General features: G+C 41.6%; 1 protein-coding gene across 5 annotated transcripts in view; it reads right to left on the bottom strand.

Annotated features, from left to right (window-relative positions):
- The window catches only part of TMEM245 (transmembrane protein 245), a 69,512-nt gene extending 51,573 nt beyond the window's left edge, over positions 1–17,939 (bottom strand). For all 5 annotated transcript variants that reach the window (XM_036330084.1, XM_036330087.1, XM_036330086.1 and 2 more), the window contains exons 1-4: positions 17,305–17,939; positions 8,905–9,022; positions 6,996–7,097; positions 1,431–1,547 (exon numbers count right to left, since the gene is read on the bottom strand). In XM_036330084.1, the coding sequence (XP_036185977.1) occupies positions 1,431–1,547; positions 6,996–7,097; positions 8,905–9,022; positions 17,305–17,895 (928 nt within the window). In that variant the 5' untranslated portion in view covers positions 17,896–17,939. The remainder of the gene's footprint in view (positions 1–1,430; positions 1,548–6,995; positions 7,098–8,904; positions 9,023–17,304) is intronic.
- Positions 17,940–27,624: the final 9,685 nt, after the last annotated feature.

The raw sequence follows: 27,624 nt of genomic DNA, 5'->3' as shown, positions 1-27,624 counted from the left end.
ATGTTGGTGGATGTGGCAGACAGAATAATAAGTCCGTAATCAAAACACCATCTTCTCTTTGAAAACATGATTCAATGTGCAAGAAAAATAAGTTGTCTTACTATCCCAGATGCCTTTTTCTTAGCTGACCCCTTCATTCCAGGCTTTTCTAAAGTCAATTCTTCAAGAAAAGCTAAGAATATCCCTCAACTCCCAAACCTCTGACTCTCATGGGCCCTTGGCACAGGCAGGGTGGCCTTTCACATTCCTGACCTCCACGTGAGCATGGTGACTTTAAAGCTCACATAAACCTCCCAGCTGGGTCTCTCGGGAGTACTGAACTCAGAACAACCACAGGGGTCTGTTTTAAGGGAAATGGCCAATATATTAAGAGCATGAGGCATTCAAAGCAAACGTTGAGAAGAAAGAAATGCCGGAGAAACGGTACAAAATGAAGAATCAAGAAACCTAAGAAAGTAAATAATTAAATATATTTAAAAAGTGACATGTGAGAACAAAGATGGGGGTGGGGGCGCAGATGTAAAAATAGGAATCAGAGAGAAAAATGAAGGACCAGTAGGTAGCATTTTGTAATGCTAGTGTCTTCCTTAATTTTATATTCTATGTATATTTCATTTTCCAGAATAATTTTGAAGGCATCTATCTATATAAAAGGATATTATGCTAAGTGTCCTTCCCTCCATCTGGGTAATGACGTCACGTAGCAACGCCCAGCGTCCTCTCCCTAGCGACAACTAGCCTCCTTGCAGTTTCTTCAGCCCAGGAACACTTTAGCCAGGGGGGAACATTTTACACTTTAACGAAACATCTGTGAAGTGTTTTCCCGTGCCTCATCTCATTTGATCCTCACAGAAGTCCTGAAGTAGGTAGATAGGAAACTTGGTGGAATCCTATTTTCTTTTCATTAGCCAGAAACAGAGATTTAGAAAGTTTAGGAACTTGACCCGACTGAAAAGAAGAAATGGTGGACCTTGAAAATGACTTCAGGTTTTCTCACTGTGCAGAATATAGTCAAACACTGCTGCAGTTAAATATTTTACCCTTTGTTCTCCCTTCGTGGTCTACAATAATAATCTGCTTCCGTTGATATTTACTGATGTGCTGCTGACAATTACCAGAAAGAGAAGTTGAGGTGCTTCACTGGGCTGAAAAGGGTTTAGCTAAATCAGAAAACAGGTCTAATTAAGCAAGTTTGTTCTATATCCTTAAAAGGCTAAGTTGACTTGCCCATGCCTTATATATACAAAGCTCTCGCTGGTGCCAATCACATGCATGTGTTTCCATCTGTCATTGTTGATCATGAACTTGGTTGACACTTCTATTATAGAGAAAGGGCGAATAGCAATATGAAAATATTTCCTCTATTAATTTCCTCTTAATGTGCACTAATTCATGCACCAGGCCACTAGTTCCTTCATAAGGTCAGTCACCTGCAGGCTGAGTAGAGGGCTGGTCTTCAGTGCTCGATTCGTACCCTGTGATAGAGATGGCCAAGGTTGCCAGAGTAGAAGCAGCCATGGAGATAACTTGCCCTGGCAACTCTGCCCCTGTAAAACAAGATGCATTTTTAAAACTTTTTAAAGCAAATGAACAAAGTGAGAAATAACTTGCAAATTGAAACACAGTAGTCCTAAAAATTTTCACTAGCAATAAAAAAGAATATTTTTAATATATATTTTTATTGATTTCAGAGAGGAAGGGGGAGGGAGAGAGACAAAGAAATAACCATGATGAGAGAGAATCATTCATCTACTGCCTTCTGCATGCCCCACACATGTGCCCTGACCAGGAATTGAACCGTGACTCCTAGTTCATAGGTCAACGCTCAATCACTGAGCCACGCAGGCCAGGCAAAACAAAATGGTTATTAATGACCCACCAGACCAGTGGTTATTTGCCAAGGGAGAATACTTAATAATCAACAGGGAAGTCTGCTAAAAATGCAGGTTCCTGGACTCTATCTTTCTCATTGGGGAACTTCATGCTGATGATTGATACCTGTGGCAGGTAGTTTTTTTTTTTTTTTTAAATATTTTTTATTGATTTTTTACAGAGAGGAAGGGAGAGGGATAGAGAGTCAGAAACATCGATGAGAGAGAAACATCGATCAGCTGCCTCCTGCACGCCCCCCACTGGGGATGTGCCCGCAACCAAGGTACATGCCCTTGACCGGAATCGAACCTGGGACCCTTGAGTCCCCAGGCCAACGCTCTATCCACTGAGCCCAACCGGACAGGGCGGCAGGTAGTTTTTTTAACTTCACAGGTAAATTTTAATGCACATCTCTGTTGAAAAATACTGCCAAGTCTGTGAGCTTCCTGAACACAGACTGTCTCACTCTCTTTTATATTACTAGCCCGGAGTACAATATGGCACAGTCCATACTTGATGCTCTCAATTATAACATTCCACAAATGAATATGCAAATGTATGGGCATTATGCAAAACTATATATATATATACATATATATGTATATATGTGTGTGTATGTGTGTATATATATATATATATATATATATAGCACATAATTCAGTAGTCAAAATCCACCACTTAAAAATCTAAAAGAATATCATTACTCTGTCTCATGTTATATATGCCCATGTTAAGTTCCTAACAGGTAGTACATCAAGATTAAATTTGCAATAGACTAAAAAGGTTTACTGGCCAATGAGGTCTGTCTGTAATTGTCAGCCTTTAATCTGTTATGGCAGACAACACAGATTAGTTTACACAATACCAGATTCTAGCATACTTTCCTGCACTGTAGAGACTAGAAAACTAAAGACTATATTTCTTGGACTCCCTTGCAGCTAAGGTCCCATATGTGATGCAGTTTCTACCATGCAGGCACACTTGTGTAAGACTTTGAAGACCAAAGCAACTCACTTTAATTTGGAAGCCACATACATGTCAAACACAGCCACAGAGGCATACATGGCTTATCCACAGGGACTTAACAGAAGTTCCAGAGGTTCTGCTATCTGACCTTTAACTTTGTGGCAGGCAGCAGCAGGATGGCACTTCTACTCAAACAGTCCTTGGGTGTCAATGAGCATTTCTCCTGGTTGCGTTATTTCTGCCTGTGTTGCATCTATGGTAAGCTTAATCGTCTGGTCTTTCCAAAAATTCTATATGCAAATATTCTATATGCCAATCAGAACTTATTTCTATTTAGACTAGCTAGCATAGATTCCATTGTCCACAATTAAGAACACTGACCATTCCTAGTTAACAAATCATACACCCACACTCATATAGCTGGGGCCTTACTTTTAGGCCAATACTCAATGTGATTAACATAGAATTCGGCCAAGCGAATGAATTTCAGGTCCAAATGGACTACACATATCCAATAAATTTAACCTTTACAAATACTCTTTCTCCAACTTGCTGATGTCACTAAAACACACAGTAAATATTCAGTGAGTCATAGCTAAATCAAAGAAAACTATGCAATCTCATCCTAGTTAGTAAGTTTTTAGAGTGCCTGAACTTCATAAAGGAATGAAAAGAAGGGCACACATGCTGGGGGGTGGGAGCAGCTGGGGAGAGGTCAATGGGGGGAAAGGAGACTTACGTAATACTTTAAATAATAAAGAATGTAAATAATAGAAAGAAATAAAAAGAAGAGTACACAGAAAATCAACACAGAGTACCTGAAAACTATCGAGGTAAGATTAGGAAACTGATCTTATTCAAACAGGCATTCTGACGACTTCTGTCTTAGTGATATCCTCCTACACGGCAAAAACCCCAAGGGTTTGGGGCAGAAGGATGACAAACTAGACAGAAAAACTCCAGGACTGAGAATCTAGACAAAGTCATGGTATTGGCAAAAAGTCCCAGCTAAAAATAGACATATAGACAAAGGAACATAATCTTGGGGCCCAAGAACTATAATCAAGAAAGGAAAGAGCATCCAAGGTTTCAAGTGTCCATCTACCCAGGGATAGGGTGAGCATTCAGAGGTCCAAATAACAGGGATCTACGCAAGTCCAAAGAAGCAGGCCACTGACATTAGCAGCCTAGCTCCAGGGAACAGGAACTCATAATCCAGCAAATCGTAAAAGAATAACAGATCACATGTTCAAATATTATCTGTTAATAAGCAATGGGCAGAATAGCATTTTTTAAAAATATATTTTATTGATTTTTTACAGTGAGGAAGGGAGAGGGATAGAGAGTTAGAAACATCGATCAGCTTTCTCCTGCACATCCCCTACTGGGGAGGTGCCTGCAACTAAGGTACATGCCCTTAACCAGAATCGAACCTGGGACCCTTCAGTCCCCAGGCTGACGCTCTATCCACTGAGCCAAACCAGTTAGGGCAGAATAGCATGTTTTTAAATCAGGGGAAAATATACTTTGAAACCAATCTAAACGAGAGTTTATTCTTGTGTTTCCATTACTAATGTGGAAAATACATTTCCTTCTCAATGGCTTCCAGTGTCATCTCATTGTACTACTAGTCAGTAATAAGGATGCGTAGATGTACCAGTAGGAGGTTCTCTATGTCTATTTAACTGACAGTGTCAGAAATAGGGAGTGGAAGATAAGCAGTAAAAAAATCTAGTTTGTTCCTTTTCTTTTTCCAATTTGGGCTTAACTGGACCAAACGTTTTCACTCGTATTGCATGCTGTCCTAAAACAATTAAGGCAACCACCAAGTCTTCCTGCGAAGAGAGTTCTAGAATGTCATTTATAAACAATTACCAATGTTAGGAGGAACGGATCCAGCTTCACTTGCCCATACTTCTCAAGCTGGGTGTCCAGGCTATTAAAGATACACCTGATGTGTTTGCCTGGCTTTTGAAGAAGTACTTCTCATATTCAGAGTAAGTTTACATGAGTAAAATTACACGAGACATGTTTAAAGCGTCTACCAGGGCCTTGCCCATACTGTCATTGCTAATAATGCCAGTGCTCCCCTTTTCTCACAGGCTAAGGGAACACATCCAAGTTTCTACCAAGTGAGACTTTGGGATCCAGGAGACAGAGCACTGGGTCCTGCCGCTGTGGTAAGCCAGCAGAGCCAACATAAAAGACTGAAGCAGCCGGCAATCACAACTGAGTTCAAGAGGATCAGCAGTCAGTACCTTTCCAGGATGACTGATGCTTGTGCAAAGAGTCTGGCGAAGGGAAAGAACACTAGGCTTAGGGTCCAAGCCCTGGGTTTATCTCTTAGCTCCACCAGTCACCAGTTAATCCCTGGAATGAAGTGTCTTCACCTGCAGAATGGAGATAACCATTCTTAAAAAAAGACACTACATTTAAAAGCATGGTACATACTTAACATTTTTTCTCTACATTATCTTGGGGGTTCCAGGAAATACAAAGAGCTCTCAAGGCCTAAGAGAAAATACTGAGTAAGACCCCTGGATTCAGAAGGAGCCTCTAAAACTAACTCAGCAATGATTCACAAGAACAGTTTCCTGGAGGTAATGAATTCTGATGAAATCCAAAGGATTCATTCCGTGAATCCAGTGAACCACAGATCATAAAAGCGTCCACAGCAGCAAAAGATTCAAAGCTCAGAAGACACGGAGAGAGATGCCTGTACAGGTGACTGGGATACAAGAGCAGGTCCTGCAACGAGTGGGACAGTGGAAATGACCGGGGAGGAATAAATGCATGTACTGCCATGGCAGTACACTGAAGCAGTCCTGTACCTAACTACATCACAGTGACATCTACCGGAGGGAACTGACCATAATAAAAGGAAAAGGCTGTCCCAGTACGGACTAGATGGTTTGAGTTCTGATGCATAAAAGAAATAGGTTCTAGGGACAAGAGAGAAATTTAGGAAAAAAAATGTTTGAAAGATTTATTTTATGATAAGGACTGTCTAGACTAGTAGTCCATAAAAAAGATCTAGATCAAGAATAACCTATTCCGAAGCAGACTGGAATGAGAGTTATTTGCTCTTTTAGTTTATGAATAACCATCAGAAAGTATAACCATCAGAAAGAAGCAAGGAACAAATGTCAGTCACTGTAATGACTGTGTGCTCTTCAGATTTACCTCTCCAGGCACAGCTGCCTCCACATGGCTGGTCAACTAGGAAGTCCAGTCTGATGACCTGAGCACTATTGCTCCCCCACCCTCAGCTGTCCCCTTACAACTCATTAGAAATTCATATCTTCAACAAACTGTTTTTGAATAAAAACCATTTACAGCCAAAAATAATCTTTAAAAGAACCTGGTGTATTCAACATTGTAGTAGAAGTTTTAACCAGAGAAATCAAGCAAGAAAAGCAAACAAAAGGCATCCAAATTAACACGGAAGAAATAAAACTATTTGCAGATGACATGCTCTTACATATACAAAACCCTAGTGAATCAGCACCAAAAAACTATTAAAGCTAATAAACCAATTTAGCAGAGTTGCAGGATACACGATCAACACAGGTAAATATTCATGACCTTGGATTTGGCAATTAGTGCCAGCAACAAAATTGGAAAATTCACAAATAGGTGGAAATTTAACAACACACTTGAATCAATGTGTCAAAGAGGAAATCAAATAGTATTTTTACGCAGGGAAAATAGAAACACAACATATCAAAATGAATGGGATGCAAAAGGAATTCTAAGAGGGCAATTTATATCTATAAAAGCCTACATTGAGAAAACACAAAGATCTCAAATAACCTAACTACAGAGTTAGTTGCTTAATGGGTACAGTGTTTCCTTTTGGGGTGATGACAATATCTTGGAATCAGGCAGCAGTAATGGTTGCACACACTGTGAATGTACTAAATGTTACTTTAAAATGGTTACTTTTATGAATTATACCTCAATAAAAAATGCAAATAAGGGGGGGGGCATGAGGTATAGTCTAATAACCTAAAATATTTTAAATAAATTTACTGTTCAGAAAACACCATAGGATTTTAAGTATATTTAAAGCTGTTTCATCATAGCATGTTTTTAAACAAAGCTACTCTCCCCAATATTTCTTAAGAGTAATATTAATAGAATGCCTCATTTCTTACCAGAAGATTCTTTTCCATTCTGTTTTTCATAGAGGGTGCCCACAGACATCAGGAAAACAATAACCAGGAATACTGGAATTCTCCATGAGCCAGCCAGAGATGCTGCAAATTATTAAGAGTTAACATTTTTAGTTAAAAAAAAAAAAAAAAGAACCCAACACTTGAAAAGAACAATTTGGCATTTATGCTAACAAAATTGTTTCACAGGGAAAATTACAAAAAGAAAAAAAGGCCATCAGACAGATGAAACCTAAATACAGGACTTCTTTAAGTCTAGTTCTGCTGTCAGAGGCCCTTGGCCCAAAGGATTGGGTATGCACCAGCTACCTTTAATAGGCTTGTATCACCTGAGGAACCAAGTCCTCTCTGAAGCACATCCAGCTTTTAAGACTATTCCGAACTCAAAACCCCCAAGTAATCCCAGAATGACCTGCATCAGGTATCTGCATAAAGCATGGATCCTAAAGTCATGCGGCCCAACTTGTTTTCCTAACAATACTACTAGATGTGAACTGTCTCAGGAAAGGGGGTAACGACCCAAAAGAGCACTGCAAAAACCTTCAACGTATCCTCCCCTAGTGCATAATGCAAAACTGCTAACAAGTGTCTACCCATTAGCCATGTGTAGTTCCTTGAGTTTGTCTAGACCAGTGGTTCTCAACCTTCCTAATGCCGCGACCTTTTAATACAGTTCCTCATGTTGTGGTGACCCCCAACCATAAAATTATTTTCGTTGCTACTTCATAACTGTAATTTTGCTACTGTTATGAATTGTAATGTAAATATCTGATATGCAGGATGTATTTTCATTGTTACAAATTGAACATAATTAAAGCATAGTGATTAATTACAAAAACAATATGTAATTATATATGTGTTTTCCGATGGTCTTAGGCGACCCCTGTGAAAGGGTCATTCGATCCCCAAAGGGGTCGCGACCCACAGGTTGAGAGCCGCTGGTCTAGAGCCTTATGGACCTACACCTGCCTGCCTCCCTCCTCTGCCTTCCTCCAAATCAAAATGAGTCAAGTCATGTACTAGGCGGTCTTGCTGATAAACTCCTCCAGCATTCCTAGTCAGCAAAGTTAGAGAGTAACGCTCCCCTCAACTCTGGACTCTAAGCAGGGACCTATTTTCTCAATCAACTTTTTTTTTTCCAACTTTTAACAATAAGTAGCTCTAAAAACTACTTTAAATAGGCTGCCTACTGCTCTTGGTTACTAATTTTGTTTTTAAATTAGAACTAAATATTTCCATAGACTCAGACTTGGAAATAAGAGTCCCTGAAAACTCACTTTATAATAACCTAGTAGTCACTCAGCTAACAGTGCAGTCCCAAATAACAGAACTATTTTGTGCAGCTCTGACACTGATCTCTGTTCTGTTGAACAGAGAGTTTTCCCTCTGAAGCTACTCACTGCTCTAACTCTCTCCAACATGTTTAAACCACTTTCACAGGACAGGCCTCCATGATATCCTTCTTACCTCCACTTCTCCCCACCCCGGCAGCCCAAGTCCCCTCTTTTATCCAGAGTAAACATCTCTGGCTCCTTTCATTGTTTCTCACATATGATTCTAAGCACCTCTTATCATACTTGACTGCTTATCTATATCCTTCTTCAGTATGACACTCAGAAATAGCCATGATAGCCCAAGTGTGCTCTACTTTTTAAGATGTAGTTAGTTTTAAAGGGCCTTTTTGTAAATCAGCATTCAATATAATTAAAAGATAGACATTTTAATGCATAACATTTTCATTAAATATTAATAAAATATTAAAGCAGAACATTATTTCTAAAGATTACTTTAAAGAATTTTAAATGTAACACTACAAAAAAAAATCACTTTGATTTGTGTGGTCTGCCGTTGCTGACCTTAAGCTAAACTTTCTTAGGAAAAAGTGACCCACCTAAATGAAAAAGCAATATAATCCAGACAGGAATTGAAACTGCTCTCAAGTAGCGCTCAGTGCTTGCATTCCACTTGAATGAAACAGCCAACACGTAGCCAACTACCAACGTCCAGATCTTAAATGAAATATAGACACAGTTGTAAAATATATACACATGAAAATACATACAATTGTACAAAATGTGCAAGCATCTGTACCGCATGAGAGCTGTGGTCGCAAAACAGATGAGGTGAAGGCAGACGCTGCTAAAAGGAGCAGGTGCAGGCTTTCCTCCCCTGTTCAGGTAAGTCAAGTTTTGAAGTAAACAGGCATTTAAAATCCCATGTAGTGATGTTATTTAGATATTTTTAAACAAAAATACATATAGTTTTAATTTAAGATATATTAAAGTTCAAAAACTATTATATGCATAAAGATCCTTAAGATAAAATATTTCATTTTTAAGCCACGGAAGTAAGAGTTTATGGAATTCTTACAGAATTCTTCAAGTTTTCTCTATAGATTAATGTATGTTTAAAAAAGAAAACAAGAAAAGGTTAAAATAATAAGTACTATGATTCCCATTTTACAGATTAAAGAAACTACGACTTCAGGGAAGTGACTTGCCCAAGGTCACACAGCTAAAAAGTGACAAAGCAGGGATCAGAACCCAGAAATCTAGCTCCAGAGTCTGCTTTCTTAACCAGGAGAAAGAAGAGTGGTGCTAAAAAAAAAATAAATAAATAAAGAGGGGAAGGACATGGAAACTACAACACTGGAAATATGGATGTAGTTCGGGGGAGGGAGACTTTTATCTTAGAAAAGGAAACGTCAAGATTTGATAGCTATCTTTAAATAGCTGAGGAAATTCATCTGGGGAAAGCATCAGACAATTTTCTGAAAATTTAGGTGGGATTAGGAAGCAACACATATCAGCTCAATCTGAGGATAAGTCTTTCTAACAAACTACAGCAATCTAAATTGGAATAAGGCTACCACCACTAAAGTGTTTGAGCAAGAGCTGACCATCAGTCAGGGATGACGAAGTAGGAACATCTGCCCCTCAGTGAGAAGCTGAACTAGAGGATCGCAAAAGGTACAAACTTTCAGATTTTAAGTCTAGGATACTTTAAAACCAATCTCTAAGAAGTTTTTGTTCCTTATCTGTACTTAGGAATCAGTATCACTATTAGGGAGAGAAAAAAATAACAGACTACATATTTCAGATTTTTTAAGGGAAATTCATGGTGCAAAGTGAAGCATGTGTTTTCACCTAGTAAACCTGAAACTCACAGATCATCTCATTCCAGTTTAAAATAACCACTGAAACAGACACCTCTGTTGCACTTCTAGGAATTTTGTTTACAGAAGCACTATACACTGTGCAGACAGATATAAAAATGCTGTGGCAGTTTAAAATATTAAAAAATTGATAACAAGCTAAATGTCATTTTATAGAGGCCTATTTAAATAATGGTATCTCCAAAAATGGAACAATTATTCAGACTTTCAAAAACATGATGAATATCTATATTCAATGATACACTATAAATTTGTGCAAGTGCAAATTTATGATGGTGAAATATACTCTCAAAATGCTAAAAATATGTTCTCTCTGGCTGGTTGGATTTCAGGGGTTAATTTGCTTCTTTATGCTTTTCTTCAAATATTGAATCTTCTCCTAAGAGGATTACTACTTTTATAGCTAGTAAATGTTAGTCCTAACCGGTTTGGCTCAGTGGATAGAGCGTCGGCCTGCGGACTGAAGGATCCCAGGTTCAATTCCGGTCAAGGGCATGTACCTTGGTTTCGGGCACATCCCCAGTAGGGGGTGTGCAGGAGGCAGCTGGTCAATGTTTCTCTCTCATAGATGTTTCTAACTCTCTATCCCTCTCTCTTCCTCTCTGTAAAAAATCAATAAAAAATATATTAAAAAAAAAAAAAAAGAACAACAAGAAAAATTTTTTTAAAAAAAATGTTAAAAAACAACAACAAAAAAAAAACCACATTGGCCTTATTTTGGATTCTTTCCCTTCAATATTTTGAAGTGTTTCCTCAGAAAAGAGTCACAGAATATTATTAGCGCAAAAAGTATGGCCATTTATAAAAAACACTTTAGAGTTCCTATTAAACCATTCTTTTACAATGACCGATGTTTAAAAATGTTTATCAGGTTATCCTAATACAGATTCAGAGTTAATATAACCTGGTAGGAACACTTTCTAAAAGGCATCTAGAAAAAAAAAAAAGTCTGCATACTATAGTGTTACAGAAAAACGGGACAAGAACCAAGCAACGCTCTGAGAGTTTGGAGTTACACTTTATTCACCACGGTGGGCTTAGGGAAATGAATCCAAATTCTAAGCAAAGCTACAAGCAGAACTTCCCTTTGTGCGCTTGCTGGAGGCAGCCTTGAAAACTACACAGTTCTATCCAATTAAAAAATGCACCTGGCATGGCACTGGGTGTATCTAGTCTCTGGCCTACAAGGTCAGACAGCTAAGTTTATCTCCCCCATTACTCAAGCAGGCTAGAAAGCAAAGTTACTTTTTCAGAATTAGATAGAGGCCGTCCAAAGAATAGCAGAGAATTCCAAACAGTAGTTTTACAGAATAGGGGTTGGCCTTCACAATAATACTATTTAAAAAAAGAAGTATGATCTGTAAGTGCTAACAAGGAAAGATATCCACAATACAAGGATAAATTAAAGACCAAGGATAAATTAAAGACCAAGGATAAATTAAAGAGTTTTATACATATGTTATCCCATTTTTGCTTTAAAAAACAAAAATCCTAAACTTTATATATCCACATGGGCATAGAAATAAATTTAGAAGACTATTTGTCAGTAAAACAGTAACATTTGTAGTGGAAATGGTAGCAGAAAAGAGAGACAACAATTCACTTTTACCATAAAACTTCATGCTACTTAATTTTTTTTAAATATAATAAGCATGTTTTACTTGAGTCAACTTTTTAAGTTGCTAAATATTTTTTAAAATAACTGAAACTGAAAATAAAGGTTTGGACATTCAAATTCCATACATAATTTCTAGTATGGATTCCTAAGTGTGCCGTTAGGAGAGTTTTTTATTTCTCTGTCTCCCAGAGAGATAAGCTTAGCTTCGGAGCAAACCTGTTCAACTATGAATTTTCTTCCCAGCATAAATCAATAAGCAAAGTGTATACACAAGAGGTCATAACTTCCCAAGTGTATTTTCTTTAAAACAATGTGTCCTTTTCAAAATATACATTCAGTGTTTGTTTTGAATCACTATATAAGGCTCTGCATAATGTGTGCTAGGTATTAAACTAAGACTGCATAAAAACTGGCAATGCACTACAAGTAAAGCAAACTAAAAAGTCACATTTGCCTTTCACTTGACTTATTATCCATATGTACTTTTCTTTTTCTTTTTTTAAATATATTTTATTGATTTTTTACAGAGAGGAAAGGAGAGAGATAGAGAGTCAGAAACATCGATGAGAGAGAAACATCGATCAGCTGCCTCCTGCACATCTCCCACTGGGGATGTGCCCGCAACCCAGGTACATGCCCTTGATCGGAATCGAACCTGGGACCTTTCAGTCTCCAGGCCGATGCTCTATCCACTGAGCCAAACCGGTTTCGGCCATATGTACTTTTCTGATTAAAAAAATAGTAAATGCATAAGCCGTAAGTAGATTTTACCTTTTAAACTAAGTCATTGTTTTCTTTATTTTCATCTGGGCATTAACTAGAAAAGCAAGTTGGCTTGCTTCTGTTGCATGTTTCTGCAAAGCACTCTCCTAAGTCTTTTTTCTTCTTCTTCTTCTTACTTTTCTAGGTCTTGAACAAGAGAGACTAAACCAACAGACTTCTTCCCAAGTTATGAGCCACAGTCCTAAATCACAGCCCCATTCCACTATTACTTCAAGTACTTCATTCTCTTTTAAGACAGCTTAATGCTAACTTGAAAACTGTTCTCTTTGTGGTCTGGGAACTTAAAGAGTCAAGAATCTTATAAAATCGAAATCTTTCACTGAAAGAATCTAAGCACTGGAAATCTTGCTGTTGCCAGACAAGCAGAAACGCACCGGTGGCTCAGAAGTGGAATGGAGTAGGCCTGGATGGCTAATGTACACTTCCTAAGAGCCTCACCCCTGCAATGCTGCCAAACTCTTGGGAGCTGTAAAACTAAACATCAAGGAACCTTAGAAATCCTCCAAGTACCAGAGAAGAGCCCTGGTCTGTTCAAGGTCACGAAGCAAGTTATTGACAGAGCTCAGTTTAGAATTTACACTCTTCTCATCTTTCAGCCACTATTCTTTCCACCTCATGCTTCTTTATGAAGTAAAATGAGAATAATGCGATTCGAGACCACTGAGAAAACAAACCTATTACTACTGAAACACTGTAAACGGTCTTCAAATTTTCCAACAAGTCTGAATTAATGGAGAGAAGAAAAGCAAGACACTCCCAGCAAAGAAACATGGTGGAGCAGGGGAGGCCATTAGCTTTTCAGATTTGTCTTGACAAACCCACACCACCACTAGGAGAGATGCCAAGTAGCTGAAGGTCTGAGTCACATGTGAGCATGGTGCAACAAATGATTTTTTCCAAGTGTTTAGAAATCACTTACTAAGTCAGTGCAATAGTCTAATATATTTGAAACTGTTCAAAAAGAACGACTCAGACCATAAATGATTAGACTTCGCCTGTAAGCAGGGTGAAATGTTAGGAGACATAGGAAAAGAGCTAAGAGCCGATAAGTGAGGGGAAGAGGAATGGAACTAGAAAGATAAACTGGGAACAAAGGAAAATAAAGGCACTGAAGACACTGCAAAGGAAAACTGAACAGGAATGGAAAATAACTGAACAAGGATAAAAGCAAAGAACAGAGAGATGGCTAAGATTTCTAGATGACTAGAATCCAGGGGTCTTTCAAGGAACACATGTGGTTAGTCCAATCCCTGATATTCTTCCGTTTTTTCTCTAATAACTAAAATCAAATCATACTAAAAAATTAAACTAAAAAGCTAACACAACGTATTGGAGGAAAACTTTTAAAAATCCTCATGAAGGTCTTGATGACAAAGGGACTTCAATTGCTGACAGGTCTGTTGAATACCATTTACTAGCAGAACAAATAGCCCAGCCGGTGTGGCTCAGTGGTTGAGTATCAACCTATGAACCAGACGGTCATGGTTCAATTCTCGGTCAGGGCACTGCCCAGGTTGTGGGCTTGATCCCGGGCAGAGGGCATGCAGGAGGCAACCCATCAATGATTCTCTCTCATCATTGATGTTTCTATCTCTCTCCCCCTCTCCCTTCCTCTCTGAAATCAATAAAAAATATATATTTTTAAAAAGAACAAGTTAATCTCTAGTCAGTCTTCTCACCTGTGAAATCCCCTCCTACTGCACAGGATTGTTGTGAGAATGAAATAACACACACAAAAGCACCTAATCCAATGCCTGGCTCATGGCTCAAAAACTGCATCTCAACTGTGTGCATTGTCAACTCACCAAATGTAGATAAGCTTAAATGTAACCTTTCCCATCTATACCTACAGCAGGCTCAAATTTACAAGTTGTCCAAAAAGCATAAAGACTCTTTTTCTCTACCAGGCAGCCCTGCTTGGGATTACAAACGCAAACTGACTGTGAACTATGTGACAGAAAAGTTACAGCGTGGGACCCCTGCCCAGTCACATGACCTATTTTCAGGTCATGTCAGGCCTTAATCAGCACTTTTGCCTGAGAGCTGAAAATTCCTTGTCTCTGCTTCCCAGGTACACCTCACCCCCACGCAACCCCCCACCCCAGTGCTGAAACACAACTGCAAGCCCGTTTCTCTCAAACTCAGATCAACCTCTGGCTTCACTTTCAATTTAGTCCCTCTACCACTCCCTACTCACGTCTTTTTAAAAATATATATTTTATTGATTTTCCACAGAGAGGAAGGGAGAGGGAGAGGGATACAGAGTTAGAAACATCGATGAGAGAGAAACATCGATTCAGCTGCCTCTTGCATGCCCCCCACTGGGGATGTGCCCGCAACCCAGGTACATGCCCTTGACCAGAAGAACCTGCGACCCTTCAGTCTGCAGGCCGACACTCTATCCGCTGTGCCAAACTGGTTAGGGCCCTACTCCCGTCTAATGATCTCATATTGTCTTTTATAATGGCGGGGTCTTTTTACACCCTCCTCTCCTCCCTTGCCCCTACTACTATAGCCAAACAGCTGAGTTTCAAGCCTTTTTGTATATCATTAATTGGCTTGACCTTCCTCCCTCCCTCTAGCCTAATCAACCTTGGCCCTTACTTCTCTTCTGCTCACCCACAAACCACACAAGGGCATTTAAGTACAATACAAAGATGAGGGTTTATGTTCAGTAAAACGATACTCAAAACTATATACTACACTGAGTTGAGAACACCTTTTTACAAGTATCTAATTCCTCATCTCTTTCTACTATCTGAGAGTGACTGACAGAAATGCTTCATTTTCCACTAATCATGCCAATTTACCCATGTATTTAACTTCTTACTCTATGAAAGCACACCACATGTTAGTTAGGCCTTTCTTTTCTAATTTCCTTCAGTACAGTGGATAAGATATTTGGCCTTGGCTACAGTAACTTACAGTAAGTTGTAATAGCATCAGTCAAAAACTGTTGGCAGAATCTATAAACGTGTCTGACTGTTGACAGGATTGAATTTCCTGAGGATATAGAAATCAGGCCAAAATAATCTTTATATTTCTTAACAGCATATAGTATTCTGCTTTCTATATAAGAGGCATTCAATGGACTTTTACTTAACTGTGCAACAAGAAGAAAAAATACTGAACTGGGCTCCATAAATGTGAACCATGGATTTGTTCACAATATGAGTGACGTTGGGACAATCACATTCTCTGGACCTCAGAAACCTCTCCTGGAGAAGCAGGCACCGGGCAGGAAAGAGTAACTTAACTGTGGGATCATTCTGCCTGACAACCACAAGACCCCAGAGTTAGAGGGGGTTGTTGCACATCCCTCCCTCCTGCAACTGAAACAGTCCAGGCCTCTTAGAGGCCAAAGCTTCTGTCTAATCACTTAGCTGTTGCACGCACAGGCAGCATCGCAAAATTATGGATAAGATGCTCCCCAATACTTTGCTGGCCCATAATTGGTGGGTAATGAACATATGTATACCTGTGAGTCAATCATCTCCATTAGATTATGTACACATATGATTATATGCACCTTGAAGTCAGAGCCTTCATCTTACTGCTTTTAAACCCTTCACAAAGCCCACCAGCCAACATAATTGACTTTTAACTTGACCTGAGAAGTGGTATTGATAGAGCAAGAGAAGACAGCAGTTCTGGGATCAATCATTACTCTACCAATAACTTCGAGCAAGTCAAAACCCTGCTGGACAGATAAGGAGAATTGTTTTGCACCTTGATGAACACTGACAAAAGTGAATACAAAATTTTTAATGGTACTCTTTATTGATAAATTGGCATCCTTATGCATTAAATATCCACTTGTTTTTTAACAGTCCCCAGTGAAATATTTGAATTAACTGGTCTACAATCTGATCTGAGTTGGGAATTGTGTCACTCGATTCTCTTTGAAGTCCCTTCCAATTCTAAAGCTCCCCAATTTTCTAAGAATAAGCCCAGGGTGATCCAAGGATCAGGAATCTACCTCTCTTCCACCCAGTCTGCTTAAGTACTCCAGCAGGAGGAGATGTGCTGCGGTACAGCTGTGCTTGCACAATGTAAGTAGTTCCCAAGAAGTAGAGTGTGGTCAGGAAGAGGCTGAGGTGGCTCAGCACCCAGGGCCTGGCACGAAGTATAGAGTAATCACCTGAACTGAGAGGCAGCCCCGGACTAGGAAGAAACCTTTGTTTTCAGGACTTGAGAAACTAGAATCAACTAGTCCCCAGCTTGTCCCTAACTAGCCATAGCCGGGCCAGAAGTCACCTCTCCTATCACGACATGTTAAACGAGGAACTCTAAGGTCCCTTCCAGCTCTGACATCCAGAAAAGTTCACCTGCCCCCAGCCCCATGACCAGGAGTAAATTCAAGTCCACCTGCTGATGCTCTGGAACCCCCACCTGCAAAGCGGAACAGTGATTCCCAACTGGGGGCGCGTCCCCCTAAGTCGAGAATCTGCCGGGATGGGCGCGGGGGAGGGAAGGCAGGGAGGCCGTTTCAAACCACACCCGCCCTCCCGTCGGAAGGAAGTGTGCCCAGTTCCGCAGATGCGTGGGAAGGAAAGCGGAGGCTGCCGCTGCCGCACAGGTGTGGAACTCTGGCCGCCCTTGCACCTTGAGGAGGAGTTGCAGAGTCGCACCCCAGGGCGCTGGGGCTGCAGAGAAGGGTGCAGTGTGCCCGCCGGGACCCAGGCGGGCCGGGGCCGGGGCCGGGGCTCACTCACCCACAGGCTGCTGAAGTAGTCCAGCCCGCGGCAGATCAGCACGCCGGCGTGCGCCAGCAGCACCTGCACGCCCAGGTAGCTGCCGAGGCTGTAGAGGCCGTAGAGGAGCGGGCCGCCCGCGCCCAGCAGCAGCAGCAGGCGGCGGCGGCGCAGCGCCTGCTCGCCCAGCGCCTCGACGCCGTAGTCGGCGAAGCAGAGCGGCAGCAGCAGCGCGGCCAGCAGGATGGGCGTGTGCGCGCGGTGCAGGCGCTGCAGCCAGTGGCGGCCCAGGCGCGTCAGCGAGCTCTTGAAGGGGTGCAGGAAGGTGCCGCACAGCACGGCCCACAGCAGCGGCCGCAGGAAGGCCTCCAGGATGAAGTAGACGAGCACGGCGGCGCCGCAGCACAGGCACACGAACAGCACGGCCCCGGTGTTGTAGAAGGCCTGCTTGATGGGCTTGTCGAAGCGGAGCGCCAGCACCGCCGTCCGCGGGGTCTCCCCGCAGCTGCCGCCACCGCCGCCACCCGGCTCGACCGCGCGTGCGGCTGGCGTCCGGCCCGGGGAGTCTCGCGGACCCGACGCCTCGCCGGGACCGCCGCTGCCGTCGGCCATGGTGCCTCTGCTGCGGCCGCCGAGAGGCGGTACTGGGAAGCCGGCGAGAGCCACCAACGAGAAGCAGGGCGGGGGGCGCGCGGCGTTGTGGGAGTTGTAGTTCGGCTCTGGCCACCGAGCGCTTACAGGACCTTTGGAAAACTACAACTCCCAGAGAGCATAGGGAAAACCGCTTCGCTCCGCTGGATCCAGGTAACAGGTTTCTGAGCTCAAAATCTTACTGGAGGAAGAGGAAAGAAAGAAAAAAAAAAAAAAGCTCCCTTCGCCGATTGGTTAATGTCAATTTTTCGGGAAGCGGAATCCCAAAAGTGGCACTACATTCGCAGATTGAAAACCCAGGTTGCAGATTAGAATCCCGAGGGGGAGTACTTACAAAAAACTGATCCCCAGGTTCTATTTGGCAGGATTTTACATAGCGATTACCAGATGGCAGGCCCTGTTTTAATCGCCTCATTCCTATTAACTCAATCCTTAGGACAACCCCACAAAAAAGGTGGTGTTCTTATTGACACTTTACAAAGGGGAACACTGAAGCACAGAGAAGTTGAGTACCTTGCCGAGGTCATACAGCTGGGAGGTGACAGAGGAAGGATTCGAACTCAGAATCTGGCTCCTACGTCTATTATCTTAACTACTTTGCTCATTGGTCTGACAGGGATCCTTTGGCATATTTTTTAAAGCTCCTCAGAGAACTGTACTGTGCAACTACTGTTGACAACTATTGGTGCAGGTGTCAGTGCGGGAGCAATCTAAACTCCTGAAAGAGCTCTAGATCAGAGTCTCATACTGCCACTATTTCTTTTTGAGACCTGAAGTGGGGTCAAGTAAGCCCCCAACCTCATTCTCTCCTCCCTGCCCCCCCTCATGCCCCCCAAGTCACATGGGTATAGTGATAATAGAAGCTCTTGTCTCAGAAGAGAAAAAGGAAGCTCTGGGGCAGGGCAAGGTGCTTCTGTTCTGTCGGGAATGTCTTACAATCCAAGTCTACTGGCCCTATTTCATACAGCACTTTTATTTAAAAAGAAGAAGAAGGGAAGGAAGGAAGAGCAAATAAGGAAGCCTTTACTGAGTACCCAATATGTGTGTGCTTCAAAACCCTGCAAGTTTACCCTTTCCTGTTTTCAATAAGTCTTAAAGTAAAAGAAAAAGTAATTCCTTTCATTTTATTTTTGGGTTTCAGGCCACAATCCTTGCTTTTCAAGTGGTCTTTGGACTCTGACTTACTCTGTAAATATTTTGCTTCAGTTGTCCTACATTTTGCTTTGCTTCTTAACTACTTTGTATAGCACTGCTGAGATTATGATTACAAATTATGGTCACATTTGCTTTCAGTATCCATTTTACACTGATTCAAACTCCCATTTATATAACAATAATGCCTCAGTCTCCCTCTCAAAAAATCCTCAGTAATTTCTAGGGAGTCTCAAAGGGATGCCTCACATATACCCAGAAACATGAGTCAACCACCAGCCATCCTGTGTCCACCCTGCTGCCCACACAGCTCACTGGGTTCAGTGCCTGTCATAAGATTGTCAGAGCCTGTGTCATTATTCCCAGATCTTAGATACTTCCAAACTTCTAATCCTCAGGATTCCAAAGCAGAGCTGGGTTCCACTCACAGATGGGGAGGAAGTCCTTCTCCCCGACTTGCATACTCTTTGCTCTTTTGTTACCCAAGCCCTAAGCCAGGTCACTTGTGCCCAATGTTATATATCTCCTGTCATGAAGAGTTCCTTCCATGTTTAACTTTCAGTCCTCTAACCACAGAGTCTCAAAACCCATCCAAGGGGTTAATGAAGGAACAAAGACTAAACCACCCACCTCTGTCCTCCTCCAACCAAAGACTCTGCTGTCTTCCTCTAATTACAAAAAGATCCCAACCTATATAATAAAAGCCTAATATGCAAATTGTCCCCTCAGGCGGTCACTCGACTGGGAGCTCAACCAGGGGGTGGTGGGCATCGGCAACAGGCCCCGATGGCCCCAACCAGAGCGGGACCGTGGAGCAGGTGAGAGGGCGGTGCCAGGCCAAGGTGGGTGCGAGTGGGGCCAGATCACACCACTGATCACCCCGCAGACTGTGACCAGCGGCGGCAGCGGGGGGCAGGGCTGCCTCCTGGCTCCCAGACGCTGAGGGAGGCGGGGTGGGGGGGGCAGTGCCCCTATTGATCACCCACAGGTGGGATGGTGGAGCAGGTGAGAGGGTGACATGGCAGGGTGGTAGGCGGGGCTGCAAGGCTGCAAGGCTGGGGGCTGCAGCTGGGGCTGCGAGCCTGGGGGTGCAAGCTGGGGCCTGATCCCTGCAGGCCATCCCGAGGGACCCCACCCATGCACGAATTTGTGCACCGGGCCACTAGTATTACATAAAAGCATTTATGGGTGCATGCAAACAGAAACTGACATATGCATTGGACAGGAGGGGGGATGTTGCCTAAATTGTGTTGGGGACCCAGCTCAGCAAATCAAAAATGCCCTGTCTTGGTGCTTTGCTTCCAAGTCCCAATGAAAGGCAACATTTCTGAACATTTTAACTGTTCTAATAGAACTGACACATCTCCAACAGAATTTCTAGTCGAGCATCGAACTCTAACAGAAATGAAGATGGAAGCATTAGAAAGTGGACTGACGTTTATATGGCCGAACACAAGGAGGCTGTGTTCCCACAGGATTTTGCTCACCCTCTGATTGCACTTACCACACTGCAGCCAAAGTCGGTGGTTTACATGGCTTTGCTGCATTTCTGTGTCCCAGCAACTGACACAACATTGGAAATAGTTCCTGCCTCCAGATTCCTGTCCTTCTGGTCTGCGCCATCCAGCTGCAGCTAACCTTCCAAGCTATGTCAACAAGGACAATGTTATCAGTGTGTAAAAGGGTCAATGAAAATATTTTCAAATTCAGCCAACCCAATTGAGACCCATGTATCCAGAAAAGGGCCAGATGAATAAAAAGAAGCTTGGGAAGTTCTTCAGGGGGAGGGAGGGGGAGGGAATCCTTTTTTTAAAGTCTGCAATCAAAGTGACTCCCCCTTCCTCTTCTAGAGGGGGAGGAAGTTAGCAGGGAGAAGGGCACTTGCAAGGTAAATTTTGTGATTAACGATCATTGCTAAAAGCCAGAGTTGCTGGCCCGGAAAGTGGCTGGCCTTACGTGTCCTTTACTGGTGGCTCCTCATCTTCACAGGGGTTGATTTTACTGGAACATTTTATCTGGAATGTTTGAAATTTAAGAGTTAGGAATGAGGATTTGGAATTCTTAGCCCGCCCCTTCCTCAGCTCTACTCACAACAATATACTCCAACCAAAGCTGAGGTCATCTATAAACAGCCAGCCTCCTGCTGCAAATCAGAGCAAGACTGGAAACCAGAGCATGGTGGGTACATTTCAAATTGGCCAGACCAACCCCTCTTTATTTATAAATGAACTATGTTCATTTGAGAACCAAGTCCTGCTGGCTTTCAATCCTAAGAGTCTCTTATTTGTACCCTCTTGACGCCACTCTGATGTCATTGCCCTTTCGGTCACTCCAATCAATTCTCTACATTGCAACCAGCGTGATCTTTCTAAAATATACTAGTCATCTGATCCCTTCAAAGCTTCCTTACCCTGTGGGGCGGTGTCCAAACCCTTGACTACAACATCCAAAGTCCAAGATGAGGGACCTGCCTCCCTTTTCCCTTCTCCCTGCTCCCTCCCTGTCCTTTATCCCCCAGCAATGTGGTGGCCCCCAAATATATCCAGGGTATAATCCCCAGAACCTGTGAGGTGTGTCACTTGACCTGATAACAGGCCCTTTGCAGATAAAATAAAGATTTTGAGGTGGTGAGATTATCCTAGATTATACAGATGGGGCATAAGTGTAATAGCAAGAATCTTGATGGGGTGGGAGGGAGAATAGACTACAGAAGAGAAGTGATCTGACCACAGAGGTGGACATGGGTGTGAAGCAATGCCCTCAGCTGCCAGAAGCTGGAAGGGGCGAGGAAGGACCGTCTTCCCTGCAGTTCCCAGAAGAAAGCAGCCCTGCCAACACCTTGATTTTAGCTCCATAAGATTCAATTCTGACTTCTGGCCCCCAGACCTGCAAGAGATAGATCTGTTGTTTTCATAGCAGCAACAGGACATGAAGACAAACCTTGTCAAATGACAGTGGTCCCCAAACACATCCTGCTGGCCTTTCTTCTGGGGTTGCTCTCCCCTTTCTTGGCAATGCTTCTTCACACCCTTCATCTGCTTTCCTGGCCCTTCCTTCAGATTCAGCATCACCACCACCTCCTGCTTTCCAGGCTGCCCCAGGCTGGGTGAGGGTCCCTAGTCCAGGTCAGCACCACACCTGAGCATTTGCTTATGGCTGCAGTCATCAAAAGGTATCATCGTGGTGTGAATGTGTCTGATTCCCTAATGAGGCTGTGAACCTCTTAGAAGCAGAAATCCAGAGCTGTTCTTCCTGGAGTCCTCCAGAGGGACTGCCACATAAGAGTTCTCAGTAAATGTGTATTGAATGAATGAATAACAAGGGATTATAGCTTCTTGAGTTCCTGGATACAGGTGACTTTTTTATTCATTCCATCTCAGCTGTCTCTTCTTATCGCCTATCTCCCGGCCCTTACACCTGGGACTGAGCCCTAAGAAATTTCCAAGTCAAACATCAACTAGGGTCAAAACAGATATCTGGGCTACCCACTGAGAATACTGCAAAATAAATATCACAGGGAACAGTTAATATACATCACAAAACACAAAAACCAACAAAATATATTTTGTGGGGGGTGGTAAGGATTAGAGCCCATAATGCAGAATGTGGTCATGTCTAATTCTTTAACGTTCCTTGAGTTTGCCAACCTAGCCCTGGTAGTACCAGCAGCTCAGCTATTACATTCTGCAATCTCAGTACCTCTTTGATGATTCATAAGGCTCTACAACCAAACTTACTATGATTTAGTTACCAATATGGCTGATCACTGAAATTCTTACAACTAGTTATGCACTATTAACTACGAAACACTTTAAGTGGGATTATTATCCACTTACAATTTGAGGAAGGTATTAAGCTGAAGCTGAATATACAGACTTATTTTGCAAATTGTTTCTCTACAGTGATTTTCACCTGATTACTGCAACATGATCTTCCCCTTTGTCAGACAAGATGGGCTATTGCAGTGGTTCTCAACCTTAGCTGCACATTAGAATCACCTGGGAATCTTTTCTCATCCTGGAGGCCCAGAAATCAGGATTTTAAAAAGATTCCCAGGTGATTCTAATGTGCAGCCAAGGTTGAGAACCACTGGGCTATCGTCTTCTTAACGTCTAAACTTTGGGGAGACTTTACTGATGAAAGGATGTAAAGCAAACAAACAGAAAACCAAAAATGCAAACAAACAGAAAACCAAAAGAGCAAAGCAATAAGGAATCATAAACCACCTTTAATGATATCAACAGGACAAGTGTCAAACCATGTTGAGAATTTATATTTTAAAGTTTAAATCTAGTTAATATATTGTAACTGTGACATAATCCTCTAAGGATAAAAGTATTTGTGATGGCAAATGGACAGTACAATCATTTAGGTAGCATTTAGGAATACTGCTACAGTTATTTGACATAAATAGAAATCCATGTCTTTATTAGTAAGGTACCTCACATCTTAAGAGTAAAAATTCATATGGACAGGCTTATAAATATACATAAATCTCAAAATCAATCACAATCAAACATTAGGTACATAATTATTATAAAACAAATATAACCCAGCAATGTCTATTGAAAAGCATCATTTTTACAAAATAGTATTTTATAGACAATCTCAAAAAAGTATGTGAATACTCCTGGAGCCAGACTGTTCCAGATGTTGGCGCAGCTGTGGGAATAAGGCATGTGGAGAAGCTGCATTCACTCCTCCAGGTGGCCAGGACTTGCTATGTGATGGAATGGTAACTGCTCTAGTGACCTGGGCGAAGGCCACAACCCCTTCAGCACCCCGAGACCCGAGAGAATCGCTGACTCTCCAGAAAAATGGAACTGAACAGCTGCTTGCCCAATAGCAAATATCTGGGGTGGGGGTGGGGGGCGGGGAGTGGGCTGAAAATATTAGTAAAAAAATCAGTATATTTTAAGTGAAAAATTCCAGAGATGAATGATTCACTTAAATTTGCAGCCCTACTTGAAATCACATTAGCATAGCCACTATTTTTATGAAAAGGAACTTACACTCAAGTTATCTATTAAACATAGAAACAAAGAAGTCCACCTTGAAACTAAGTAATTGAATAATTAGAGAAAGAACCGAATTATATACAAAACGGGTATGGGTTGCATCAACATGCCATGTACTCAGTTAACACTCGTCTCAGTTTCTTAGCTTACAGTATAGAAACGTCAGACTCAACAATGATACTTTATACGTTCTTAACAATTCGTACAAGGTTGATTGGAGGAGGCAAGGCTTAATAAAGGATCCAGGAATCCTTTCTACAAACTAAGTTTCTATAAACTCCAGGGTCATTTTGCCTGTAATACATACAATGTTTTACCTCTTGGGTTTTAAAGTATCCAAGAGTTCAGAAACAGGAACCACCTTGGCAAAGACCTTCAGATGGTCATGGTATGTACATATAGGCATTTATGTATAAACACACAGACCTCATCTTGTATGTACAGATCTATATACAAACACCGAGAATAATCAACCTGTTCACTGAACATAACCAATTCTGTTTAGAGAACAAAAAGACATACATTTATATACAACAAAGTATACACATCTCAGCCTTGGGCCTATTGTGGTGGCTCTCAAACATTTTTCCATCATGATACATAAGATAGATGACATTGTCACATGTGTAAAATATTCCGGCAACTGCAGCAGATTTTGATAAGACTTAAAAAAAAAAATGTCTCAGGGAAATAAATTACTCTGAAACATAGTAATCCCCACCATGAAGAGCCATTCATCAGTGAAAGTTATTCATGGCCGCCACAGTTTAGGTAAAATAAAACGGCTGCTTACCTAGCACTGACTTAACTGCCACCACTTTCGCATCAACTCTGGGAAATCTATCAGAATGTAAGTGCCTGGGAATGTCATGATCAGGATAACAATTCATCAGCTATATTTTATAAACAAATTACTAACTTCAATATTTTTGCAATTAACCAGTAATGCATTACCAGCAGTGTACTTGACAACTGATCCTGACACATAGGCGTGTCTCCTGGCTGAGAGCAAGGGACGCCTAGAGTTCACAGGCCAAACAAACCTGCCACCTATTTTTGCAAGCTAAGAATGGTGTTTACATTTTTAGATGTTTTTGTTGTTTATCCGCACCCGAGGACATTTTTCCATGGATTTTTAGAGAGCGTGGAAGGGAGGGGGGAGATGGAGAAAGAGAAACATTGATGTGAGAGAGACACATTGATTGGTTGCCTCCCGCATGCACCCCGACCAAGGCTTGGGATGGAGCCTGCAACTGAGGTACATGCCTTTGACTGGAATCAAATCCGTGACCCCTCAGTTTGCGGGCCAATACTCTATCCACTGAGCCAAACCAGCTAGGGTTAGATGTTTTTGTAATCTAAAGAAGAATATTTGTGACATGTAAAAATTAGGTGAAATTCCAATTTCAGTGTCAACAAAGGTTTATGGAAACACAGCCATCCGTGCTCATTGGTTGATGCACGGTCTATGACAGAGTTGAACAGTTGAAACAGAGTGCAAAGCCTAAAATCTTTTCCATCTGGCCCTTTATAGAAGAAGCTTGCTGAGCCCTATGCTAGAGCTAAGAACGATACATAACCTCTGTGGTCATCTCTCTCAAACACAGATCCTTTATGTAGACAGTAATTACAGAAATAGTAGTAAAAACCCCTCGGGATGGAAATCCACCCCTGAGTTGTTCAAACTTCCTGATTTCCTTCATGACGAAAGCCAACTTAAGACAGTTAAACATGGCTCCTGCATTTTGTCTGAAATCATGTTTACCAATCCACCTTTGAGATGACTGGGGAGCAACGAAAGGGCATTAGACTCCAAGTTAGAAGACCTGGGTTTTAGGCAAGCCACTTTTCAAAATTAACCAAGACAAATACATTCTAGTCTTGTCCAATCTGTGCATTCATTTAAAAAACACTATTAAGGGCTCTAAAAATGACTGGTAAAATAATCAAAATATTTTTAAGAAGAACAAAAGCTGGTAGAAAACAAACAAAGGGGGCATTTGTAATACTTTCAACAATAAAGATAAATTTAAAAATAAAAGCTGGTAGAAAGTAAAATGTACCTTTCCCCCCAAATATAAGTATAAAAAGTCCTTTATTAGTAATTGTAAATTACTAAAAGGGGGGGGCAAAGTACCTAGCTAATTTGAGTGTGGATAGTGGGTTCCACTTAATAAAAGTTTTAATGTATGTGCATGAAGGCATGAATGGGTAGGAAATACTACCACCTCCCTAGGCCTTAGCTGCCCCTTTGTAAAATAAGTGCATTGGATTAAATGGTCTCTAAAGTCCTTGCCAGCACAGGTAATTTGTGCCAAATGACTAGCCTCAGTTTTTTCATCTGTATAATTGGATTAATAGAATCTATTTCCTATGGTTGTTGTGAGGATTAAATGTGTTAATCCACACAGAGTGCTTAGAACAGCACTGAATACGAATAGCTAGATTATTCTACAAAAACACAGGTGGGCATCTCCTCTGTACCAAGTACTATGTTAGAAAGTTGAATGCGGAGGTAAAACAGAAGTTGATTCTCTTACATTAGGTAAGAATGAATGGACTTGGAGTCCACAGAGTTTAACTCCCGTGTGTCTATAAATTGATGACTCTGAGACGATGTTAAATGCTGTTCTCCAACCCAGCTCTGTAAATTCTTATTTCTAAACAATGATCATTGGTAAGAATGTCAACTATGTTTGCAGGGCCAAACAGCACTATTACTAACCATCTTTCTATCTATGTTTCAAAAGACAGAGTTCAGTGTTTGCTAATGAGATGGCTTATGGTTTGATCACAGGTGGAAGAATATAAAAATGTTAGCCAGTTTGACAATGTATATGAAATACAAGTCTTCTGATCCAAAGAAACTTGCCATAGAAGTTTATTTATTCCTTCAACAAATGTTTGTTGAGTATCTACCATGTAGTAGTGTGTATTACAATGATGAGTAACAAGAAATGCTTACCCCTGCACAGGGAGGAGGAGTCAGCAATTACAGTGAAGTGTGGTGAGGAAGCCCCGTGTGCTATAGGAGCACTTGGCCGGGACCTAAATCTACCTGGTCCAGGGGGTTGGAAGAAGAAATACTTAATCTGTGGACTGAAAGATGGGCAGGTGTTCAGCAAGCACGGGAAGTGGATGGAGAATGTGTGGTCACAGGGAACACGAGAAGTAAGAAAGCAGGTCTGAAGAACTGAGAGCTGGGTCATAGCAAGTGAGGAGTGGTGACAAAAGAAGATACTGGAGGTGATCAAAGTGGCTTGCATTTTACACTAACGGCAGTGAGAAATCATGGAAGGTTCTAAGCACAAATGTGCAAAACTGGTAATCAATTGGTGAAAACTGGTAGAACCAATTTGTGAAATTAGCTTGACTTGAAATGTAAGCAGAAGGGAAATCCATTAATTGATTGCTTCCCTGCCAGCTACAGAGACTAGCTAAAGTATCTCTTTAGGTTTAACCTATTTATAGCTTAGATATAATACACATAAGCGAATGAAACAGAAAAATATTGGCTCTT

The sequence above is a fragment of the Myotis myotis genome, unplaced genomic scaffold, assembly GCF_014108235.1.
Source record: "Myotis myotis isolate mMyoMyo1 unplaced genomic scaffold, mMyoMyo1.p scaffold_m19_p_12, whole genome shotgun sequence".
Lineage (NCBI taxonomy): Eukaryota > Metazoa > Chordata > Mammalia > Chiroptera > Vespertilionidae > Myotis > Myotis myotis.
Note: the sequence above shows the minus strand (reverse complement) of the source record. Positions and strands in the feature narration are given on the sequence as shown.